Here is a 21,355-nt window from a genome sequence, read left to right as displayed (position 1 = left end):
CCCACTCTACCCTAGCCCAAACTCCCCCTCTATTCAGCTTTTCCCCTAGTACATATAAATACAAGATATATATATATATATATATATATATATATATATATATATATATTAGTTTCTCTTTCTATAGTCTCTCTCACAGCTCACACACCATAACTCCCCATCTCTCTAGGATATGTATTATGTACAGTTCCTCTTTATCTCAAATAGGGGCTTCTTTTATTTTAGTATATAGATATTAGTGCTTCTTTTAAAAGCCTCTGATCTGAACTCTGAGCACTGAAATATAGAGAAAACAAAGAAGACACCAGAAAAAGGAAGGTACTTAAAAAAAATATGGAAAACCCTAATGGTCTATAGCCACTTGTCTAAATTTTTTGTGTCTTTTTTACATGTATATATTACTATTATTTCTTTATTTTTCAGTTATGGGTACTTGTAGTTATACCTACGGGGATTATCTGTTCTGAAATCTTGAAAGAATAGAGGGTCTTTATTGGTCAAGTTCATTTCAGATCCGATGAAGAAGTAATTATTGAGTTTTTCAGCTGATTGTTTTGATTTTTTATATTAGTTTCTCATAAAAAGGTCTGAAAAATCTTGTTTTTTGAGGGGGTTTTGGGTTTTTTTTGTTGGGGGGGGGGGGGGAATTTTTCGTATAGATAAATTTGATGGGTTTTTGTTTCTGTAATGAAGATCTGAATGGTTGAAGTCAAGGTGTTTCTTTGCATTTTTCTTCTTTCTTGAACAAGAATAGTATTTCTGAAGTCAAATTGAATCAATTTTTTTTTAAAGCTTGTAATATCAAAATGCAGGAGAAACGATTTAGCTTTAGATGCCAGGCTGTAACTGTATTGTACATTTGCTTCCCTTCATTTTTTGGCAAGTTGACTTTTGTATACTTGTTATTAAGTTCTCTTTTCCATTAATTTGAAATATATTAATGCTGCTGGTTGGTTTGAGATCTCGGTGAAGGTCTTTTAGTATTTTTGTGATTCATGTTTCTTTCACTACAGGACACTGTGATGTGTTGATGATGTATTAAGTTGTGAAAGATCCAATTTTGTTCTGTTGGGTAGTTAATTCACTTCAGCATTTTTGTCTTCTAACTGGTATTAATCTTTGTACAGTTTTAATTCTGATAATAGTGCTTTCACCAGCTGTTTTTATGTTTGATTGTTGCGGTTGCCTTTTTTGGTTATATCTACAAATGTTGGACAATTGATTGAAGTTTTAATATTCCACTCCTTCAGAAATCAGAATCAGCAATCGTGTTGTTGGTGAATGAGAAGGTGTTACTGCCGTGTACTTATTTGGAGTTGGGTTATTTATTTAGTAGCTCGAAAAGACTATCATCGTAATAAGGCGGACTTGTCTAATTTATTGTTTGGAGTTGGTTGATTTAGCAGCTCGAGAAGACTGTCATCGTAATAAGGCGCAGTTGTCAAGTTCTTTGTGTCTGTTGGTTTTGGGCGCGGACCTGCTTATAACTTTCTAGAGATTACGAGGTGTTTGGTATCCAGTTTTATCCATGCTACATTGAGCTACGGTCGACAGTTGCAGCGGCAACTGCTACATAGAAAAGCTGTAAGGGTGGAGCTTCACTGGTTGGCATCGTAATTATTTAGCTTGTTCATGTCAAACTGGTTGCTTTGTAATGTGGTTGTGCTAGTTGACTGCGATCTCTGGGCGTGCTAACTCTTTTAAAATAAATTATGGAATCTGAAACTCTGACTATAGATCATAGGCAGCCCAGCATGATTCAACGGATACTTTCTGCTTCTGCGCCAATGCTGCTGATTGCAATTGGCTATGTTGATCCCGGGAAATGGGCTGCAATGGTTGATGGAGGAGCCCGATTTGGGTTTGATTTAATCATGCTAGTACTCATGTTCAATTTTGCTGCAATTCTGTGCCAGTATCTGTCAGCTTGTATAGCCTTGGTTACAGACCGAAATCTTGCCCAGGTAGTGTTTTTTCCGTTGGAATTTTACTATTGATTGCAGTGTCTACGTAGTGATGGATCTTAGTGGTGTTAGATATGCATGCTTGTTGATTTTTCTGCTCTTTTATGTTTATCTGGAACGCCCGTAGATGTGATCAAGAATTGCGTTTTCTGTGTATGGACATCTGGATCTAGTGTTGTTTTGACATTTTTGGAGCCCCGTCAGAGGTCCTTAACCCCCGGGAGAATACATTTTCAGCTGATATCAGAAGCAGTGTTATTAAAGCATCGCTTTGTCGCTTAAAGAATCAGGGAAAGATAACTTTTGACAGTAAAAAAAAGGTTAATCGCTTTATGGGTGAAGCCATGCTTTTCACAAAAGTGTTCGCTTGAGATAATGACGCACTAAGTGGCTAACCAGAAGCTGATGGTTCTTTGAATCTCAATTTTGGAGAGTTGGATTAATATCAAATATTATTGTATATTGGATACTGAAATTAGTTATTTTTGTTGTAATTTGATTAAAGTACTAAATTCATATATCATTGGTATTGTTAAGTTGTCCCACATTTGTTGTGAGATGTGGAATTGCTCTCAGTATATGGTCTTGGACAATCCTCACTCCATGAGCTAACTTTCGGTATTAAGTTCGACCCAATGTCTATTTTCTTACATGGTATCAGTGCCAGACCCATCACAATTCTTGGTTTACCCGATGTTGTGCCTCCATATTGACAAGCTTAGGCTTTTTTGGGGGTGGGTGGGGGGTTAAGCTGTCCCACATAAGTTGTGAATTTGGAATCGGTCTCCTTATTTTGTCTTGGACAATTCTCATCTCATGAGCTGGATTTTGGGATTGAGTTAGGCCCAATGTCCTTTTCTTTACCGCTGTGAGTTGTGCAATTCACTTCCCGTTTTCCGCTTTAAGCTCTGTGGGCCTTGTCTTTTTTTTTTTTTTGGTTCTTTTCGCATTTAAGAACACTGATCACCTGTGAGCAAAAGATAATGCCACAATTACAAGCTCCATTACGCGGTAGAGTCTTAGAAGTTGGCAAACACTATTGAGCGGACAATACTGGCATGATCATGTGACTTGACCTTTTTAAGCCATTCCTTTGACAACTCTAGCTATTTAGTTTGTCTCTCTTCCATCATTCAATATAGTGGTTAAGAATGCTTATAACAAAACTTGCATTGTTTTACACCTTTTATTTTAAGTTTCTTGTGACAGAGTTGAAGTTTCATCTTCCTTGTAATTTGCATGACCAATGTTGTGTAATAACTTTGTTGTCCTTGATGGTGTCAAAAGATTTGCAGTGAAGAATATGACAAAGTTACGTGCATATTCCTGGGAATTCAAGCTGAGGTTTCGATGATTGCTTTGGACCTCACAATGGTAGTTTCACTATTTCATTTTTGTTCCCTATGTTTCTTCTGAGATTATGACCTTTGTAGCGCATTAAAATACTTGATTCGATAGGTTTTGGGCATTGCACATGGGCTTAATGTTGTGTTTGGAGTTGACCTGTTTAGCTGTGTTTTTCTAACTGCAACTGGTGCCGTTTTGTTTCCACTGCTTGCTTCTCTCTTGGTAAGTCTTTCTGGTTACCATCCTTGTGGACTTTCTGTTATTTGGCATCTATGAATTATCTCAAATTCTTGTCTTTTCATTCCAGCATCCATGAATAATAATGATGTGAAAAATACTTTTTCTAGGACAATGGCAGTGCGAAATTCTTATGTATTGGCTGGGGAAGCTCTATACTACTCTCTTATGTTTTTGGAGTGGTTATAAGTCAACCTGAAAGTCCATTCTCCATCGGTGGGATGCTGAATAAGTTCAGTGGAGAGAGTGCATTTGCATTGATGAGTCTACTTGGAGCAAGTATTATGCCTCACAATTTTTACCTTCATTCTTCTATTGTACAGGTGTCCCTTCTCTCTCTCTCTCAATATGCTAGCAGAGTGGGTGGCTCATTGTTGTGTGCTAGTGCATGCTCACATGTCTGTAACTTGGATTTTAAATTGTTAAGCTAATTATTGCCATTCGAGATTGGGCCTTGATAAATCTTTTACTCAACAAACCAAAAACGCTAGCCCCAGACGGAAGAATTTGGCATGCATCTGACGATTTGTTTACTGTTATTTAACATGCAAATTCTATGTTTGCTTCTATCTTGTGGTTGTCGTTTATGAATCCTAAACTTATACAGCTCATCCTTGGGATTTAAGATGGCATGAATGTAATGAGTTCAGTTGCTTAGATTGATTCCTTTAAGAGATAAATCTGTTGAAGCTTTGAAGTAATCCATGTTTCTGAAGCCTCTGTTGTTGTTGAGCTTTTTATGCTAGGGATCAAATAATTTCTGGCTGGATGTGTTTATTTCTTTATGATAAAGCAAACTGGACTATCACAAAATGAGAGTTTTTTCTGTCCTTTTTTCCGTTCTGGTTGGGGTGGGGAAAGTGAGAAGGATATAAAACAGGCTCAAATGCTCAATGATGTGTCTTCAACGGCCGTGCATGTGATTTTTTGGTGCAGCCAAAATAATTTCCATGTTTCTAGCACATTTAATTTTGGATATTGTGATATGACAAAATTTTAGAGCTTTCTGTGTTTTTATGTTATTAGATGGTTACATTTAGTCTCATCAGTAATTGTCAGAGTTTAGAAATGATCCTTAACTCTATATCATATTGATCTTAGCTGCTTGTGTTGGTGAGGTTAATACTAGACTATGTTGTGTTTACCTCTATATAAATTCTTTTTGCAGCAAGGTAAGGAATCAACAGAACTTTCCAGGGGAGCTCTGTGTCAGGACCATTTTTTTGCCATTGTTTTCATATTCAGTGGCGTTTTCCTGGTCAACTATGCCGTGATGAACTCAGCAGCCAACGTGTCTTCTAGTACTGGCCTTTTATTGCTGACATTTCAGGACGCATTATCATTGCTCGATCAGGTTGGATTGAATCAGCGAAAGTTGGTTATGAGCTAGCTATGTATATTGTATAGAGTGGGGGCTTTTTAAATCTAACAAGTTTTTGAATATTGACACAGGTGTTCAGAAGTTCAGTAGCACCATTCACCATAATGCTGGTTACGTTTATTTCCAATCAGATTACAGCACTAAATTGGGATCTTGGTAGACAACCAGTTGTGCATGACTTATTTGGAATGGATATCCCAGGCTGGCTACACCATGTGACAATCAGAGTAATTTCTATTGTTCCGGCCCTTTATTGTGTATGGAATTCAGGAGCGGAAGGCCTATATCAGCTACTAATATTCACGCAGGTTGTGGTTGCTCTTGTGCTTCCGTCTTCTGTCATACCCCTGTTCAGAGTTGCTTCTTCCAGATCAATAATGGGTATCCACAAAATTTCTCAGTTAATGGAGTTTTTATCTCTTGGCACATTTATCGGCTTACTTGGCCTAAAGCTTATATTTGTCATAGAGATGATATTTGGAAATAGTGATTGGGTTAATAATTTGAAGTGGAATATTGGGAGTAGTGTGTCTATACCATATGTTTTTCTCCTCATTGCGGCCTCTTTATCTCTTTGTCTGATGCTGTGGTTAGCAGTTACTCCACTGAAATCTGCAAGTTCCAGGTTTGATGCTCAGGCATTTCTGCATTCACCTATGCCCGAGTCATATCTGGAGCGTAATCAATTCGATGTGAGTGATTCTACCTTTAGTCTAGAAAGGTCCGCCCAAAAGCAAGAAGCTGCATTTCATGCAGAAAAATCCTTGGTTGGCCTTCCAGATTTATCAACTCCAGATCCTGATCAAATCTTGCCGGAATCACTCTTGGATTATGAGAAGGTCCCTCACTTGGCTACCATTGATGAGAGCAAATCTGAAACAACATTTTCAGCTCCTCCTCTCAGTCATCCTGAAGTATCTGCACCAGCAGGAGAAACTGCCGCAGCAAAAAGTGTTTGTAATGAGGTGTCTGGTGTTGAATCTGTGGATACCAGCGTCTTCAGTACCACCGATGAATCTGTGGATGTCGTAGAGAAGACACTCAGAATTGAAGGGGACATGGGCAATGACAAGGATGATGAAGGAGATTCGTGGGAGCCCGATAAAGGAGTATCTGAGAACAACACCCAATCTTTTATTTCTGATGGTCCGGGATCATTCAAGAGTCTTAGTGGCAAAGAGGACACAGGGAGTGGTACCGGAAGTCTATCAAGATTAGCAGGTCTTGGTCGTGCAGCTAGGAGGCAGTTAACAATAGTTCTAGATGAGTTCTGGGGGCAGCTCTTTGATTACCATGGGGCGGCCACACCACAAGCGAAGTCCAAGAAACTGGATATAATACTTGGTCTGGATTCAAAGGTGGACCCAAAACCTGCCCCTGCGTCATTAAAAATGGAGAGCAGCAGGAGCGATTTTAATAATGCGTATATTCCATCTGGGAGTGCAAGGGTACCTGAGTCTTTGATCAACTCAAATATATACTCTCCGAAGCAGCAATTTGTATCGGGCACTGTGGACTCTACTTATAGAGTCCCAAAGGAGCCATCTTCGTGGTCTAGCCATATGAAATTATTAGATGCGTATGTGCAAAGTTCCAACAGCAACATACTTGACTCAGGTGAGAGGCGCTATTCCAGTATGCGGATTCCGGCGTCTTCTGCTGGCTATGATCAGCAGCCTGCTACTGTGCATGGATATCAGATTACTGCTTACCTTAATCAAATTGCTAAAGAAAGAGGATCTGACTACTTAAATGGGCAACTGGAGTCACCATCTCCTCGTTCTGTATCATCATCAATGTCGTCAAACTATGCTGAGCCATTTGCTCGTGCTTTGGGACAAAAACCTCAGAGTGGAGTGAGTAGTCGAGCACCACCTGGTTTTGGAAATGTCCCTGTAGCCCGAAATAATTCCATGCAGCCCGTTAACACTCTTACCGACCTTAGCTCTACTGAAAATGCCGAGAGCGTTGCTGGCGCAGCCAACTCGAAGAAGTATTACAGCTTGCCTGATATATCAGGACGCTATGTTCCTCGCCAAGATTCTGCACTCTCTGATGGGAGAGCTCAATGGTATAATTCCATGGGATATGGACCGTCTGTTGGTCGATCAACGTACAAACAAGCCTATATGACTGGTTCACTGAGGGCGGGCGGTCCTCAGAGGTTTGAACATTCGCCATCTAAAGTCTGTAGAGATGCTTTCTCGTTGCAGTATAGCTCCTCCAATTCAGGGACTGGATCTGGATCTGGATCCCTGTGGTCTAGACAGCCTTTTGAGCAATTTGGCGTAGCTGGTAAGACGGATGTTGCTGCTAGCAGTGATCATGGAAATGTGCAGAGTTCATCTACTCCGGAGAGCACATCTACGGTCGACTTGGAAGCTAAGCTGCTTCAATCTTTCAGAAGTTGTATCGTCAAACTTTTGAAACTGGAAGGATCGGAGTGGTTATTTAGGCAAGATGATGGGGCTGATGAGGATCTTATTGATCGGATTGCTGCAAGAGAGAAATTTCTCTATGAGGCTGAAACTAGGGAGATAAGTAGATTGACCAACATTGGCGAATCGCATTTCTCTTCCAACAGGAAGCCTGGTTCTGGTTCTGCTCCAAAACCTGAAGAGATGGATTACACCAAGTTCTTGGTGATGTCAGTTCCTCACTGTGGGGAAGGTTGTGTTTGGAAAGTAGATCTCATTGTTAGCTTCGGTGTATGGTGCATTCACAGAATTCTCGAGCTTTCACTTATGGAAAGTAGGCCAGAGCTGTGGGGCAAATATACCTATGTTCTCAACCGTCTTCAGGTAAACCCTCATATTTCATGCTTTTCATTTCTCATTTTATTGACACTTTGGCTGTTAAGTAATATTTATCCAGTCAAGTGGGTAAGTTTTCTATTTCTTTGATTTTTTTTCCAATTATTTTATATTGAAAAGGAAACTTTATATTGAGCCGAGGGTCTATCGGAAGCAGCCGGGTAGGGGTAAGGTCTAAGTTTTGCGTACACACTACCCTCCCCAGACCCCACTTGTGGGATTATACTGGGTTGGTTGTTGATGAAAAGGAAAGTTTAAGCATCTGGAAATGAAACATGCTTTTTGGTGTAATTTAAGGTTAGCTTCTCGTTTCTGGAAAGAAACAAGTGGTAAAAGAATTTCAAAGACACCACTGAAAACCGACCTCCCTTTTTTCTCCATAGAACGAAATATTTAGAATTTAGATGTATTTAGCTAGTAACTATGTGATTGCTTACACTCATGCTAAAAAACTGCTTTACTGTTTGGGTATCTTGTTTGATTGACATATCCCTTCTCGTAACTATGTGAGGTGCTCTGATTAAGTTGGTCTTGGGAAATGTTTTACATTAATAAGTGTCTTATTTGTGCCACTGGTCTTCGGGGATTTCTTGGTCTTATTATGCATCTAATGAAACATTTTCCCACTTCAGGGCATAATAGATCTGGCATTTTCCAAGCCCCGTTCTCCAACAAGTCATTGTTTTTGTCTTCAAATTCCAATTGGCCGACAGCAAAAGTCAAGCCCTCCTCCAATTTCAAATGGAAGCTTGCCGCCACAAGCAAAACAGGGCCGAGGAAAATGCACAACTGCACCAATGCTCTTAGATATGATCAAAGACGTGGAGATGGCAATTTCTTGTCGAAAGGGACGAACAGGCACTGCTGCAGGGGATGTTGCTTTTCCTAAAGGGAAAGAAAACTTGGCATCTGTCCTCAAACGCTATAAACGTCGACTATCCAATAAGCCAGTAGGAAACCAGGAGGCCGGTGGAGCTGGACCGCGCAAAGTAATGTCACCTTCAGCAGCCCCTTTCAGCTTGTAACACTTGTTTCTCGGTTCATAGCAACTGACCGGTGATTACCACTTTTAGACTTGTGCTTAGTTGCTATGAATTTGCTCCTTTCTCTCCCTGTACTGTTCTTTCCCTCTCCCTCCCTTGTATTTCTCATGTGTATTTGAATCTTGCAGCTTATATTCACCCAACCCACTTGTACCTCAAATCTTGTATACAAATAGGATAAGAAGTTGTAACGAGGTTATGTAAAACTGCAGCGGTGAAATGAAACGGGGATGAAAAGGCGGGAAAAGATGTTATTGCAAAATTGCAGTTTTCTCCCTTTTTTACATAGTTTAAACTAGCCTTTATTGAGTTACTTTTAGATCAAAAGCTTAATATATTACTTCCTATTTATGTGGTGCGAAAATAAGTTGCTGCAGATGGAGTTTGCTCCCATGTTGAAATACGTTTATTTGATGCTTCTAGTTACAGTTAGTCGAAATCTTACTACTCCCTCCGTTCCAATTTATGTGAACTTGTTTGACTGGGCACGAAGTTTAAGAAAAATGAAGACTTTTAGAATTTGTGGTCCTAAACATGTCAGAATGGGGTTCAGAGTATTTGTGTGGTTACAAAAATTTCTCATTAAGGGTAAAATTGAAAATTTAAGCTAAATTGTTTCTAAATTTAGAAAAGGGTCATTCTTTTTGTAACGGAACAAAAAGGAAATAGATTCACATAAACTGGAACAGAGGAAGTATTATCTTACCTCTTTTTGTGGTGGGATTAGTTGACAACTTGTTTAGATGGTGTGACCTGTTTTTACTTTAAATACAGTGTTTGTTTTGATTGTTACTTTAATTTTATTGTATTGTGTCGTTAAATTCGTCATTATGTAACAACGAAAAGTGCCACTTTATGGAACGGCTGATTTGGTGTGGTCGCGCTGTTACCTAATTTTTTTTCTCTCATTTGTCTTTTTTTATTATAAAATAATTCTATTTTATCCTCTACCTTACTTTTTTATATAATAATTCTACCTCGTATCTTACTTTTTCTTTATAATATTACAAGTTTATTCTTCATGTTATTGGTGCATGACATCATGAAACGACAACAAACAATAAAATCTATCCAAACATTATATACATCAAAAAGATACAATATAATACACACATTATGAAATGATACATAACAACCATTAGAACAAGCCGTAAGTGCAGATGCCGCAAAAGAATTGTTGTAGTATGCAAAACGAGGAAACGGATATGACTGCTTGATAGGGAAAAGGATAATCATATGCCAATCAATGGTAATTACTGTCACGACCTAAAACTTAGTTGTCATGATGGCGCCTAATGTGGTACTAGGAAAGCCGACACTTCAAAATACTTCAAACACTTTTAAATAAAAAATAAGAATAACATAGGTTTAAATCATCAAAACTCTCAAAAATTGGATAGAAAGTAAAAACCCAATACGGAATTCCCGATATCAGGGTGTCACTAAGTACATGAGCGTCTATACAACACAAGTCTAGAAATAATGTCTATGAAAGACTAAAACTAAATACATAAAGCGGAAAGATAGGGAAGGAGAGACGATAGGGAAGGAGAGACAAGGTCTGCGAACGCCGGGCAGCTACCTTGGAATCTCGAACGATCAAGCTGCGCAAAGAAATCAACACCCACCGTGTCCGGAAACACCTGGATCTGCATACGAAGTGCAGGGTGTAGCGTGAGTACAACCAACTAAGTAAGTAACAAGACTAAATAAAGGACTGAAAGTAGTGACGAGCTTTATAGTTATAGTTCAATTACAGTAATTTCAATATAGGAAGATAGGCATGCTTTCAAGTTCGACGATTAAGGCCAAAATAGTTAATTCATGTCAAGTTCAATTGAAACAGAATATAATATCTTTCAGAAATTACAAGACGGTGATATATGCCAGCTGAAGTGCAATAGTAATGAAATCAAATCCTCTCAGAGCAACAGTCACTCACTCCTCCCATTCACTCCAACCTCATAGTCGCTCATTCCTCACAATCACTCATTCCTCTTAATAGCTCGGCACTCGCACTCAGTAGGTATGTCACGACCCAAATTCTCCCTCCATGAACTGTCGTGACGGCACCTAGTCTCTACGACTAGTTAAGCCTAGCAAATTGCGGAAAAAGGAAAATAAAATACAAAACTAGCAAGTTACGATTAAAACATAATAAAAGAGTTTAGAATGCCGCTCGGCATATACAATACAAACTCTCAAAACTAAATCAAACTCCCAAAACCCAGAATCTCATGAAATCACAAGCTAGAGAAAACTACATAGTGTTCTAACTCCAGAATGTCTAATCAAAAGTAAATACAGGAAGTCTAAAGCTAAAGGGAAGAACAGAGAGGGACTTCTAGGTCTGCGGACGCGGCAGATATACCTTGAAGTCTATGATATCACCCGCCTCACTGATAGAACGGCTGAGCAGAAGAACCTGGATCTGCACACAAAAAATATGTACAGGAAAGGGCATGAGTACACCACAGCGGTACCCAGTAAGTGCCGAGCCTAACCTCGATCGAGTAGTGACGAGGAAGGTCAGGGCCCTACTGGTTTTATATATATATATATATATATATATATATATATATATATATATATATATATATATATATATATATAACAAGGTAAAATAACGTAAAATGAGACAGTATAATTAAAGATGCTAACAGTCAATAAGGATGAAATCACAGGAAGAAACAACCCAATACACAGAGCTAACAACAGGGGGTCTCCCAGGATAATATCCCGTAGCCCCAAACATAAATGTGCAGGGGATCTCCCGGAATACCGATCCGTAGTCCCAAACATAAATATCCAGTACAGGGGGATCTCCCGGGATATCGTCCCGTAGTCCCAAATATAAATGTGCAGGGGATCTCCCGGAATACTGATCCGTATTCCCAAAGTAAACATACAGGGGGATCTCCCGGGATATCGTCCCGTAGTCCCAAAGTAAACACATAACAGTCCAGAAAGAATCTACAGTTCTATCCAAGTCTGTACCAAGAAAACAGATATTTCTATTCTAAACATGCTGCACAGAATACAAGTAAACAGTTTAAGCAGATAGAACAATTAAGTCACTTAAGCATGCTTTCCTAAGCTAAACAATAGGCTTTCGATTACAAGTAGTGTTCAACAAAATTGAAGCACAATTATTCACTTAATGAAAATGGAGTTTTCCAACAATTAGCACGTGTACGCACTCGTCACCTCACGTACACGACATTCATATAACAACAACAGTACCAAATCCTAAGGGGAGTTCCCCCACACAAAGTTAGGCAAGCCACTTACCTCAAACCAGCTCAAAATCAATCCGAAATCACGCTCTTGCCACGAGTATCCCACTCCGAGTGGCCCAAATCTAATCAAATCAATATCATAACGTAAATACAACTACAAATAAATAATTTAGCTAAAGAAATCGAAGCTAAGTCAAGAAAATACAAGAACACCCAAAAATTCTCCCCGGGACCACGTCTCGAAATCGGGTAAAAGTCACAAATTTTGAACACCCATTCACTCACGAGTCTAACCATACCAAATTCACTCAAATCCGATACCAAAATCTTGATCAAAGTCCCAAAATTAGGCCTAAGAACTTTTCTCAAATTTTCACCCTAAATCCGAAATTAGATGATGAATTCATGTTTAGATTAATGGGATATAATCAAAAAGGAGTTAGGAATCATTACCCACAAATTTCCTCCGAAAATCTCTCCAAATTTCGTCCCCTACCGAGCTCTCAATCCAATTTTTGAGTTATGAACTCAAACCCTCGAATTTGGAATTTAAGTTCTGCCCAGACGCGTTCTTCTTCACGAATGCGAGACCTCTATCGCGAATGCGATGTACAAAAATCCTCTGGCCAATTTTCCTTATTCGCGAACGCGACTCTATACTTGCGAACGCGTAGAGCAATTTCCTGAGGTCCCCAACTGCTCCGCTTTTCTTCTTCGCGAACGCGCTCAGCACCTCGCGTTCGCGATGCTTCCACTGGCCAGCCTTCGCTAACGCGACTCCCCTTCGCGAGCGCAAAGGCCAAATGTCTGCAACAGAAAACCAGCAAAATCTGCTGCATTCCTAAGTCTAAAAATGACCCGTTGAGCATCCGAATCACACCCGAGGCCCCCGGGACCTCAACCAAACATGCCAACCAATCCTAAAACATCATACGAACTTAGTCCAATCCTCAAATCACATCAAACAACGCTAAAACTACGATTCACCCTCCAATCCAAGCCTAATAAACTTGAAATCTTAAGGATTCTACATCCGATGACAAAACCAACCAAACCAAGTCCGATTGACCCCAAATTTTGCACACAAGTCGCATTCAACTCTACGGAACTATTCCAACTTTCGGAATCAGATTTTGACCCCCATATCAAAATTTCACTATCAATCCGTAAACTTCAAAAATTCAACTTTCGGCATTTCAAGCCTAAATAAGCTACGGACCCCTAAAACACAATCTGAACACGCCACTAAGCCCGAAATCACTCAACGGAGCTAACGGAATCGACGAAATTCCATTTCGAGGCTGTCTTCACGCTGTTCCGACTACGGTCCAAATTCTAAAGCTTAAGCTCTCATTTAGGGACTAAGTGTCCCAAAACACTCCGAAACTCAAAACGAATCTTCCCGGCAACCCACAATAGCAGAAATAAACAGGGGGAAGCAGTTAATAGGGGATCGGGGCATAAATTCTCAAAACAACCGGTCGGGTCGTTACAAGGTACATGCGCTCACTGGGGGTGTGTACAGACTCCGGAGGGGCTCTTTCAGTCCAAGCTCTATAACAAGCCAATCATGGCATAAATTAATAAAACATGTTCTCGATCCAATAAATATCCTCACCATCAGGCCCTCACAGGGGCGAAGGTACAGTGTAGCAAGGGTGGTCAACTAACCACCCTTCGTCGAAAAATAATACCGTGTATATAGGTAAAATATTAAATTTTATATATATGTAATACATATTGAACACCCTTGTAACAATGAAGAGGCATAGCCCAGTGGCAAAGGGTAGTCAAAACGCCTCAGAGGCGCAAGTTCGAACTCCTCGCTCAACAATTTTTGTTGCAGTACAATTCTTTTTAAAGACAACCAGATAAGTAGACTAAACGATGTCGTTTTCTTTGTTTGACTTGCTTTATAATATAAAAATCAGGAATAAATAAATCTGTATAAAACAAAAATTGGGAATAAACAAATCTAATCCCTAAAAGTCAAAATCGACCCATCCCCAATTCCTCATTCTTCACGGCTCACGCAAACAAAAAGGAAAAAACCTAGGTCAATTTTGGTCTCTATCTTCTTCGATTTCTCTGTCAGCGAACTTTTGCGTTTGAAAGTTCTTGCTGCTCTCCGTCTTTGCCGGTGTTACTCCGACTGTCCAACAACTCCATTCCGCCATTGAACTGGTTCGAACTTCGAATATCTTGTCTTTTCTTTTCCTTTTTTGCTTCAAATTTTCAGTTATGTTAAATTTCTCTGATTTTTGGTATGATAAATTTTTTTTGGGACAGTACACTGGAGTAATTAGTTAGCATTTATGTATATTGCTTGTTGTAAGTTCAACACAAATTGTGGACTTTATGTTCCTTTTTGTTTATTTAATTGTTGAGGAGTAATATGTTTTAACTAGTTTATACATTCAGCATATTGAAGTTGCAATGAACTTGTTGAAATTTTACAACAAAGTACCAAAAATAAGTTCGGCATCTCAAAATCAATCTAACCAAGAAGAAAATTCCGATCAATCAGATTTTCCCTTGCATTCTTCTCTAAGACAAGAAATTGATACAAATGGTCTAAAGTCCGATCCTGCTGAAAGAACTCCAATATTGGAATATCATCCAAACCTTCGCGATGAAATAAGGAGGTCATACATTCAAAGTGGTCCTTGCCAACCTCGGTATCATGACTTCCCTCAATCTGACTTTTCTGGATTTAAGCATTGTTTTAATCCTACATGGTTTGATGAATTTAAATGGTTGGAGCATAGTGTAAATACCGATGCTGCATATTTTTTACCTGGTTATTTATTTAAGGGCGAAATAGTCATCAAGGTGGTGGTGATGTTTTTTCGAGTAAAGGATTTAGGAATTGGAACAGAAAAGATTGTTTTAAGAAGCATATTGGTTTTCCAAATAGTAGTCACAAACAAGCAAATAAAAATTGTGATGATATAATGCGGCAACAACAGTATATTGTTGCTGCAATTGACAAACAATCTGATCAAACTAAGCGTGAGTATTGGCTTCGCTTAAATGCTTCAGTTGATGTGGTGAGGATTCTCTTGAATCAAGGGTTTGCATTCCGCGATCATGATGAAAGTGAAACGTCATTGAACAAGGGTAATTTTATTGAAATTCTTTCATGGTATGCAGATAAATGTGATAAGATTAAACCCTTTGTTTTGAAACGTGCTCCAAAAAATAATAAGATGACTTCTTTTAAAAAGAAATTGTGACCGCAAGTAAGATAAAAACAAGTAACGATATAATGGATGATCTAAATGGTGACTACTTTGCTTTATTAGTTGATGAGTCTTTAGATGTGTCACGCAAAGAGCAAATGGCAATTACTTTACGACATGTCAATAAAAGAGGAAGTGTGATGGAGAGGTTTATTGGAATTGTTCATGTTCGAGATGTTAGTGCTTTATCTCTAAAGAAAGTAGTTGCCGATGTACTTGTTCATCATTCTTTAAGTTTATTTTCTATTCGTGGACAACGTTATGATGGGTCAAGCAATATGCAAGGTGATATTAAAGGTCTTAAGAAGTTGTTTAAACAAGAAAGTAGATCGGCTCATTCAATTCATTGTTTTGCACATCAACTTTAACTGACTCTTGTTGCGCTTTCTAAGAAGTGTATTCAAGTAGGTGAACATGTATTATTGGTTTCAAATATTTCAGGTGTTGGGAGCTTCTTCTAAACGTGTGGATGAATTTCGAGAATCTCAGAACGAAAAACTCTAAGAGGCATTAGATATGGGTGAACTAGAAACGGGTAGATGCTTGAATCAAGAACTTGGTCTTGTTAGAGCCGGTGATACTCGTTGGGGATCTCACTACAAGTCATTTGGAAACTTTATTCGTATGTGTTAGTTTGATAGTTAAATAGTAGTAAATAACCCTAATCCCATATGTATTAGGAGTAGGACATGTATTATATATATAGGGCTCATTGTATCATTGTCAATATTAATCAAGAATATTTTCTCCCGTGCTTTCTCACATGGTATCAGAGCTTTGGTGAGAATAGATCGCTGTGCGTCATTCCAGCGACATCCGAGAAGAAAGAACTCAGTCACCGTGAGATTTTCCGGTGACCTAAGTGACTATTTGCGTCAAAGTCACTAATTATCAGTGTTGTGCAAAATCCAACACCACCAAAAGGTCCCTAAGAGATAGGCGACCAAACCCCAGAAAAAAACCACCTGAAAACACTCACCCACGCACCTGCCGGAGTTCTGCCGCCGGCGGCGCGTCTGTCCCACGTGCCGGCGCGTGAGGGCTGTTCCGGCCAGAATTTCAAAAAAATTTCTTTTGGACAGTGTAATCGTCTTTCTTTTCCGAGCCTACCCATCAAGTTTACATCAGATTCCGACGACTTTTTTATTTTCCGGCGAGCTACAGTGTTTCCGCTGAACAGTAACAATGAAACAGTGATTTCCAAACAATTTTCTGACCTTCTCCGGCGTGAACATTATAATGTCATTCTTATTAGAAGCCTTAGACTCACAATTCGTTGGATCAAATGCATTAAATCCAATCCAGATGGTTTCTTTACCGGATTATATTGAGTTCCTTCAGTACAAAGCACGTAAACAGACATCTTCAGGATTAGCCTCCTTTGTTCCAACAAATAGTAGCATGACTAGTGTCTCCCAATCTTCACTTTTTGAGTCTTGGGTCAATGATTCAGGTGCATCTGATCATATTTCTGGTAACAAATCTCTTTTCACTAGTATCTCATATTCTCAATATCTTCCAACAGTCATAATGGCCAATGGGTCTCAAGCCATGGCAACTGCAATAGGTCAAGCAAGTCCACTTCCTTCCTTACCTTTAAACTCAATTCTTTATGTTCCTGGTAGTCCTTTTAATCTCATAGCCGTTAGTCGCTTAGCCAAATCACTTAAATCTGCTGTTTTATTTCTTGATGACCTTGTTTTTATACAGGAACGCAGTACCGGGCGGATCATTGGTACCGGACGTGAATCAAATGGACTTTATTACCTTATCCTTGCAAAATCACATGGACTCGCATCTTGTCTTCCTCCAATAACTTGTCCCGTTACTGATTCACCAGATTTATTACATAAACGGTTAGGACATCCCAGTTTGTCAGAACTTCAAAAAATGGTACCTGGCTTATCTCACTTGTCCACTCTAGAGTGTGAGTTGTGTCAGCTCGGTAAGCATACCCGCTCCCATTTCCCGCGGCGTCTTGATAATCGAGTAGAGTCACCTTTTACTTTAGTCCATTCAGATGTTTGGGGTCCTAGTCGGGTTAGTTCTACCTTAGGATTCCGCTACTTTGTCAGTTTCATTGATGATTATTCCAGGTGCACTTGGATATTTTTGATGAAAAATCGATCTGAATTGTTTTCTATTTTCTAGACCTTCCACGCTGAAATTCAAAATCAATTTGGGGTTTCTATCCGCACATTTCGTAGTGATAATGCCCTAGAGTATTTGTCTTCCCCATTTCAGCAGTTTATGAACTCCCATGGGATTATTCATCAAACATCTTGTCCGTACACATCCCAACAAAATGGGGTAGCTGAAAGAAAGAATAGACATCTTATTAAAACTGCTCGTACCCTACTCATACAATCTCATGTTCCGCTGCGTTTTTGGGGGGATGCAGTTCTTACATCTTGTTATCTTATTAATTGTATGCCATCTTCAGCTATCCAAAATCAAGTTCCATTCTCTGTCTTGTTTCCCCACTTACCTTTGTTCTCGCTTCCACCCCGTGTCTTTGGGAGTACGTGCTTTGTTCATGACCTTACTCCAGGAAAAGATAAGTTAGCTTCTCGTGCTCTTAAGTGCATATTTCTGGGTTACTCGAGAACGCAAAAGGGATATCGATGTTATTCTCCTGATCTTCAGCGATTTCTTATGTCTGCTGATGTTACCTTCTTTGGAACCCAATCATACTTCACAGGTCCAGTTAATCACTTAGATATTTCTGAGGTGCTACCCGTTCCTTCTTTTAGAGATTCAGTCCCTATCTCCCATTCATCTTCCTCCATAACTCCACCGCCTACAGTTCCAGTTGCAGCTCCACCACCTATAGCTCCAGTGTCACCACCGAGTCCAGTTCTACCAACTATAGCTCCAGTGCCACCACCGAGTCCAGTTCAACCTTCTACAGCTCCACCACTCCTGACTTATCATCGTCGCCCGCCCCCAGCATCAAGCCCAACTGATTCACGTCCTGCACCTGATCCTGCTAATACTGCGGACTTGTCTCCTCTTAATCAACCGATTGCACTACGAAAAGGTATACGGTCCACACTTAATCCTAATCCTCATTATGTCGGTTTAAGTTACCATCATCTCTCATCATCCTATTGTCCATTTGTGTCATCTTTGTCCTCTATTTCCATCCCTAAGACTACAAGTGAAGCACTGTCGCATCCCGGATGGCGACATGTTATGATTGACGAGATGTCTACTTTACATACGAGTGGTACTTGGGAGCTTGTTCCTCTTCCTTCTGGTAAATCGGCTGTTGGTTGTCGTTGGGTGTATGCAGTCAAAGTTGGTCCAGATGGCCAGGTTGATCGACTTAAAGCTCGTCTCGTTGCCAAAGGATATACTCAGATATTTGGACTCGATTACAGTGATACTTTCTCTCCCGTGGCTAAAATTGCATCAGTCCGCCTTTTTCTATCCATGGCTGCTGTTCGCCATTGGCCTCTCTATCAGTTGGACATTAAGAATGCTTTTCTTCACGCTGACCTTGAGGATAAGGTTTATATGGAGCAACCACCTAGTTTTGTTGCTCAGGGGGAGTCTAGTGGCCTTGTATGTCGGTTACGTCGGTCCCTCTATGGTCTAAAGCAGTCTCCTCGAGCCTGGTTTGGTAAGTTCAGCACAGTTATTCAGGAGTTTGACATGACTCGTAGTGAAGCTGATCACTCTGTATTTTATCGATATTCTGCTTCAAATCTCTGTATTTATCTGGTCGTTTATGTTGACGATATTGTTATTACCGGCAATGATCAGGATGGTATTAGTAAGTTGAAGTAACATCTCTTTCAGCACTTTCAGACTAAGGATCTAGGCAGATTAAAGTATTTTCTGGGTATTGAGGTCGCTCAGTCTAGCTCAGGTATTGTGATCTCACAACGGAAGTATGCCTTAGATATTCTTGAGGAGACAGGAATGACAGGTTGTAGACCTGTTGACACTCCGATGGATCCGAATTCTAAACTTCTGCCAGGACAGGGGGAGCCTCTTAGCAATCCTGCAAGATATAGGCGGTTGGTTGGTAAATTAAATTACCTCACAGTGACTAGACCTGACATTTCCTTTCCTGTGAGTGTTGTGAGTCAGTTTATGGATTCTCCCTGTGATAGTCATTGGGATGCATTTGTCCGCATTCTTCGGTATATGAAATCAGCTCCAGGCAAAGGCTTATTGTTTGAGGATCGAGGCCATGAGCAGATCATTGGATACTCAGATGCTGATTGGGCAGGATCACCTTCTGATAGACGTTCTACGTCTGGATATTGTGTCTTAGTAGGAGTAAATTTGGTGTCTTGGAAGAGCAAGAAACAGAATGTAGTTGCTCGGTCTAGTGCAGAAGAAGAATATCGAGCAATGGCTATGGCGACATGTGAGCTAATTTGGATCAAACAGTTGCTCAAGGAGTTGAAATTTGGTGAGATTAGTGAGATGGGACTTGTATGTGATAATCAAGCTGCTCTTCATATTGCGTCAAATCCAGTGTTCCATGAGAGAACTAAACACATCGAGATTGACTGTCACTTTGTTAGAGAAAAGATACCCTCGGGAGATATTGCTACAAAATTTGTGAAGTCGAATGATCAGCTTGCTGATATTTTCACCAAGTCACTCACTGGTCCTCGTATTAGTTATATATGTAATAAGCTCGGTACATATAATTTATATGCACCAGCTTGAGGGGGAGTGTTAGTTTGATAGTTAAATAGTAGTAAATAGCCCTAATCCCATATGTATTAGGAGTAGGACATGTATTATATATATATATATATATATATATATATATATATATATATATATATATATATATAGGGCTCATTGTATCATTGTCAATATTAATCAAGAATATTTCTCCCGTGCTTTCTCACAGTATGTTTGGCTCTATTGTTGATGCTCTTGATACTCTTGTTGAAGATGCAGGTACTTTAGATGATAGAGCTAAGGCATCGGGGCATCTCGAAGCTTGTCAAACATATAAGGTTGCATTCTTGTTGCATTTAATGACAGATATTTTGGTAATGAGTTGAACATATCCTTAAAAAAAAAGAGCAAGATATTGCAAATGCCATGCTACTTGTTCAAGTAGCAAAGAAAAGATTGCAAACTTTAAGGAGGGATGATGAATGGGATATGTTTGTTGATAAAGTATCTATATTTTGTATCAAACATGATATTTTGGTGCCTAATTTTGATTATCTATATGTTAACTTCAGAAGATCACGGCGAAAACCTATTGATCATATTGTCTTTCATCATTATCGTGTTGAAGTATTTTGTAAAGTTATTGATTGGAAATTTCAAGAACTTAACGATCGTTTTGACGAAGTGACGACTGATTTGCTTCATGGAGTTTCTTGTTTGGATCCAATTGACTCATTTTCAAGTTTTGATATTAGAAAAATAATGAAAATGGCTGAATTGTATCCTGATGACTTTGATGAATCTGGGATGAGTGCTCTTGAGAATCATCTTGCAAGTTACATTATTGATGTTCGGGATTTTGACGAAAGGTTCTCCAATCTAAATGGGCTTTCTAATCTTTCAAAAAGATTAGTTAAGACAAAGAAGCATTCAGTTTATCCTCTTATATTCCTCTTAGTGAAACTTGCGTTGCTTCTGCCTGTTGCCACTGTAACCGTTGAAAGAGCTTTCTCAGAAATGAAGTTTATCAAGAATGAGTTGCGGAGTAGAATGGATGATGACTTTTTAGGTGGTTGCATAGTGCCTTATGTAGAAAGAGAAGTATTTAGTACTATTTCTAATGAGTCTATTATACAAACATTTCAAGAGATGAAGCCTCGTCGAGTACAATTGTAATAAGTAGAATCTCTTTTTGGTGACTTCTTTATATTAGTTTGGATTTATCCAATTATTCTTACTATTACACGTATAATTTAGCTCGACATCACGTTGTTTGATTTAAATTTTTCAGTGCACCTATTTGTTGGGGAATTTTTTTTTCTTGTTCAAGTTTCAACACCCTTGAAATTTTTTCTAGCTTCGTCACTAGGCCCTCTGCCTCACTCAGTCATCAAACTAGCCAATCTCTCGGACTCTCAATAATCATGATAATCAGCCCA

At 39.3% G+C, this 21,355-nt stretch overlaps 3 protein-coding genes across 4 annotated transcripts; all 3 read left to right on the top strand.

Moving 5' to 3' along the window:
• Positions 120–9,083, top strand: LOC109235543 (ethylene-insensitive protein 2). Of its 2 annotated transcripts, none has more exons than XM_019401698.1 (8): positions 120–318; positions 1,251–1,964; positions 3,252–3,338; positions 3,423–3,533; positions 3,659–3,871; positions 4,717–4,902; positions 5,001–7,730; positions 8,375–9,083. In XM_019401698.1, exons 2-8 carry the CDS (start codon positions 1,713–1,715, stop codon positions 8,765–8,767), a joined length of 3,972 nt encoding a protein of 1,323 aa, XP_019257243.1. In that variant the 5' UTR covers positions 120–318; positions 1,251–1,712; the 3' UTR covers positions 8,768–9,083. The 2 variants fall into 2 exon arrangements, with proteins under 2 accessions (XP_019257243.1, XP_019257244.1); XM_019401699.1 differs by lacking the exon at positions 120–318 and adding an exon at positions 412–525.
• Positions 14,979–15,770, top strand: LOC109236021. The gene is made up of 3 exons (XM_019402255.1): positions 14,979–15,144; positions 15,330–15,478; positions 15,708–15,770. The coding sequence occupies exons 1-3, from the start codon at positions 14,979–14,981 to the stop codon at positions 15,768–15,770; spliced, it is 378 nt and encodes a 125-aa protein (XP_019257800.1).
• Positions 20,147–21,092, top strand: LOC109236020. Its single transcript, XM_019402254.1, has 2 exons — positions 20,147–20,195; positions 20,323–21,092. Exons 1-2 carry the CDS (start codon positions 20,147–20,149, stop codon positions 21,090–21,092), a joined length of 819 nt encoding a protein of 272 aa, XP_019257799.1.

The sequence above is a fragment of the Nicotiana attenuata genome, chromosome 12 (genome assembly GCF_001879085.1).
Source record: "Nicotiana attenuata strain UT chromosome 12, NIATTr2, whole genome shotgun sequence".
In the NCBI taxonomy this organism is placed as follows: Eukaryota; Viridiplantae; Streptophyta; class Magnoliopsida; order Solanales; family Solanaceae; genus Nicotiana; species Nicotiana attenuata.
This window is presented reverse-complemented; position numbering and strand designations above follow the sequence as displayed.

Coding starts and splice junctions, on each gene's coding strand:
- LOC109235543 (XM_019401698.1), top strand. CDS start 1,713: ATGGAATCTGAAACTCTGACTATAGATCATAGGCAGCCCAGCATGATT. Junction 1,965..3,251: donor CAGACCGAAATCTTGCCCAG/GTAGTGTTTTTT, acceptor TGGTGTCAAAAG/ATTTGCAGTGAAGAATATGA. Junction 3,872..4,716: donor TTCATTCTTCTATTGTACAG/GTGTCCCTTCTC, acceptor TTCTTTTTGCAG/CAAGGTAAGGAATCAACAGA.
- LOC109236020 (XM_019402254.1), top strand. CDS start 20,147: ATGTTTGGCTCTATTGTTGATGCTCTTGATACTCTTGTTGAAGATGCA. Junction 20,196..20,322: donor TACTCTTGTTGAAGATGCAG/GTACTTTAGATG, acceptor TTAAAAAAAAAG/AGCAAGATATTGCAAATGCC.
- LOC109236021 (XM_019402255.1), top strand. CDS start 14,979: ATGCGGCAACAACAGTATATTGTTGCTGCAATTGACAAACAATCTGAT. Junction 15,145..15,329: donor TGAAACGTCATTGAACAAGG/GTAATTTTATTG, acceptor TTGCTTTATTAG/TTGATGAGTCTTTAGATGTG. Junction 15,479..15,707: donor TAAAGAAAGTAGTTGCCGAT/GTACTTGTTCAT, acceptor CAAATATTTCAG/GTGTTGGGAGCTTCTTCTAA.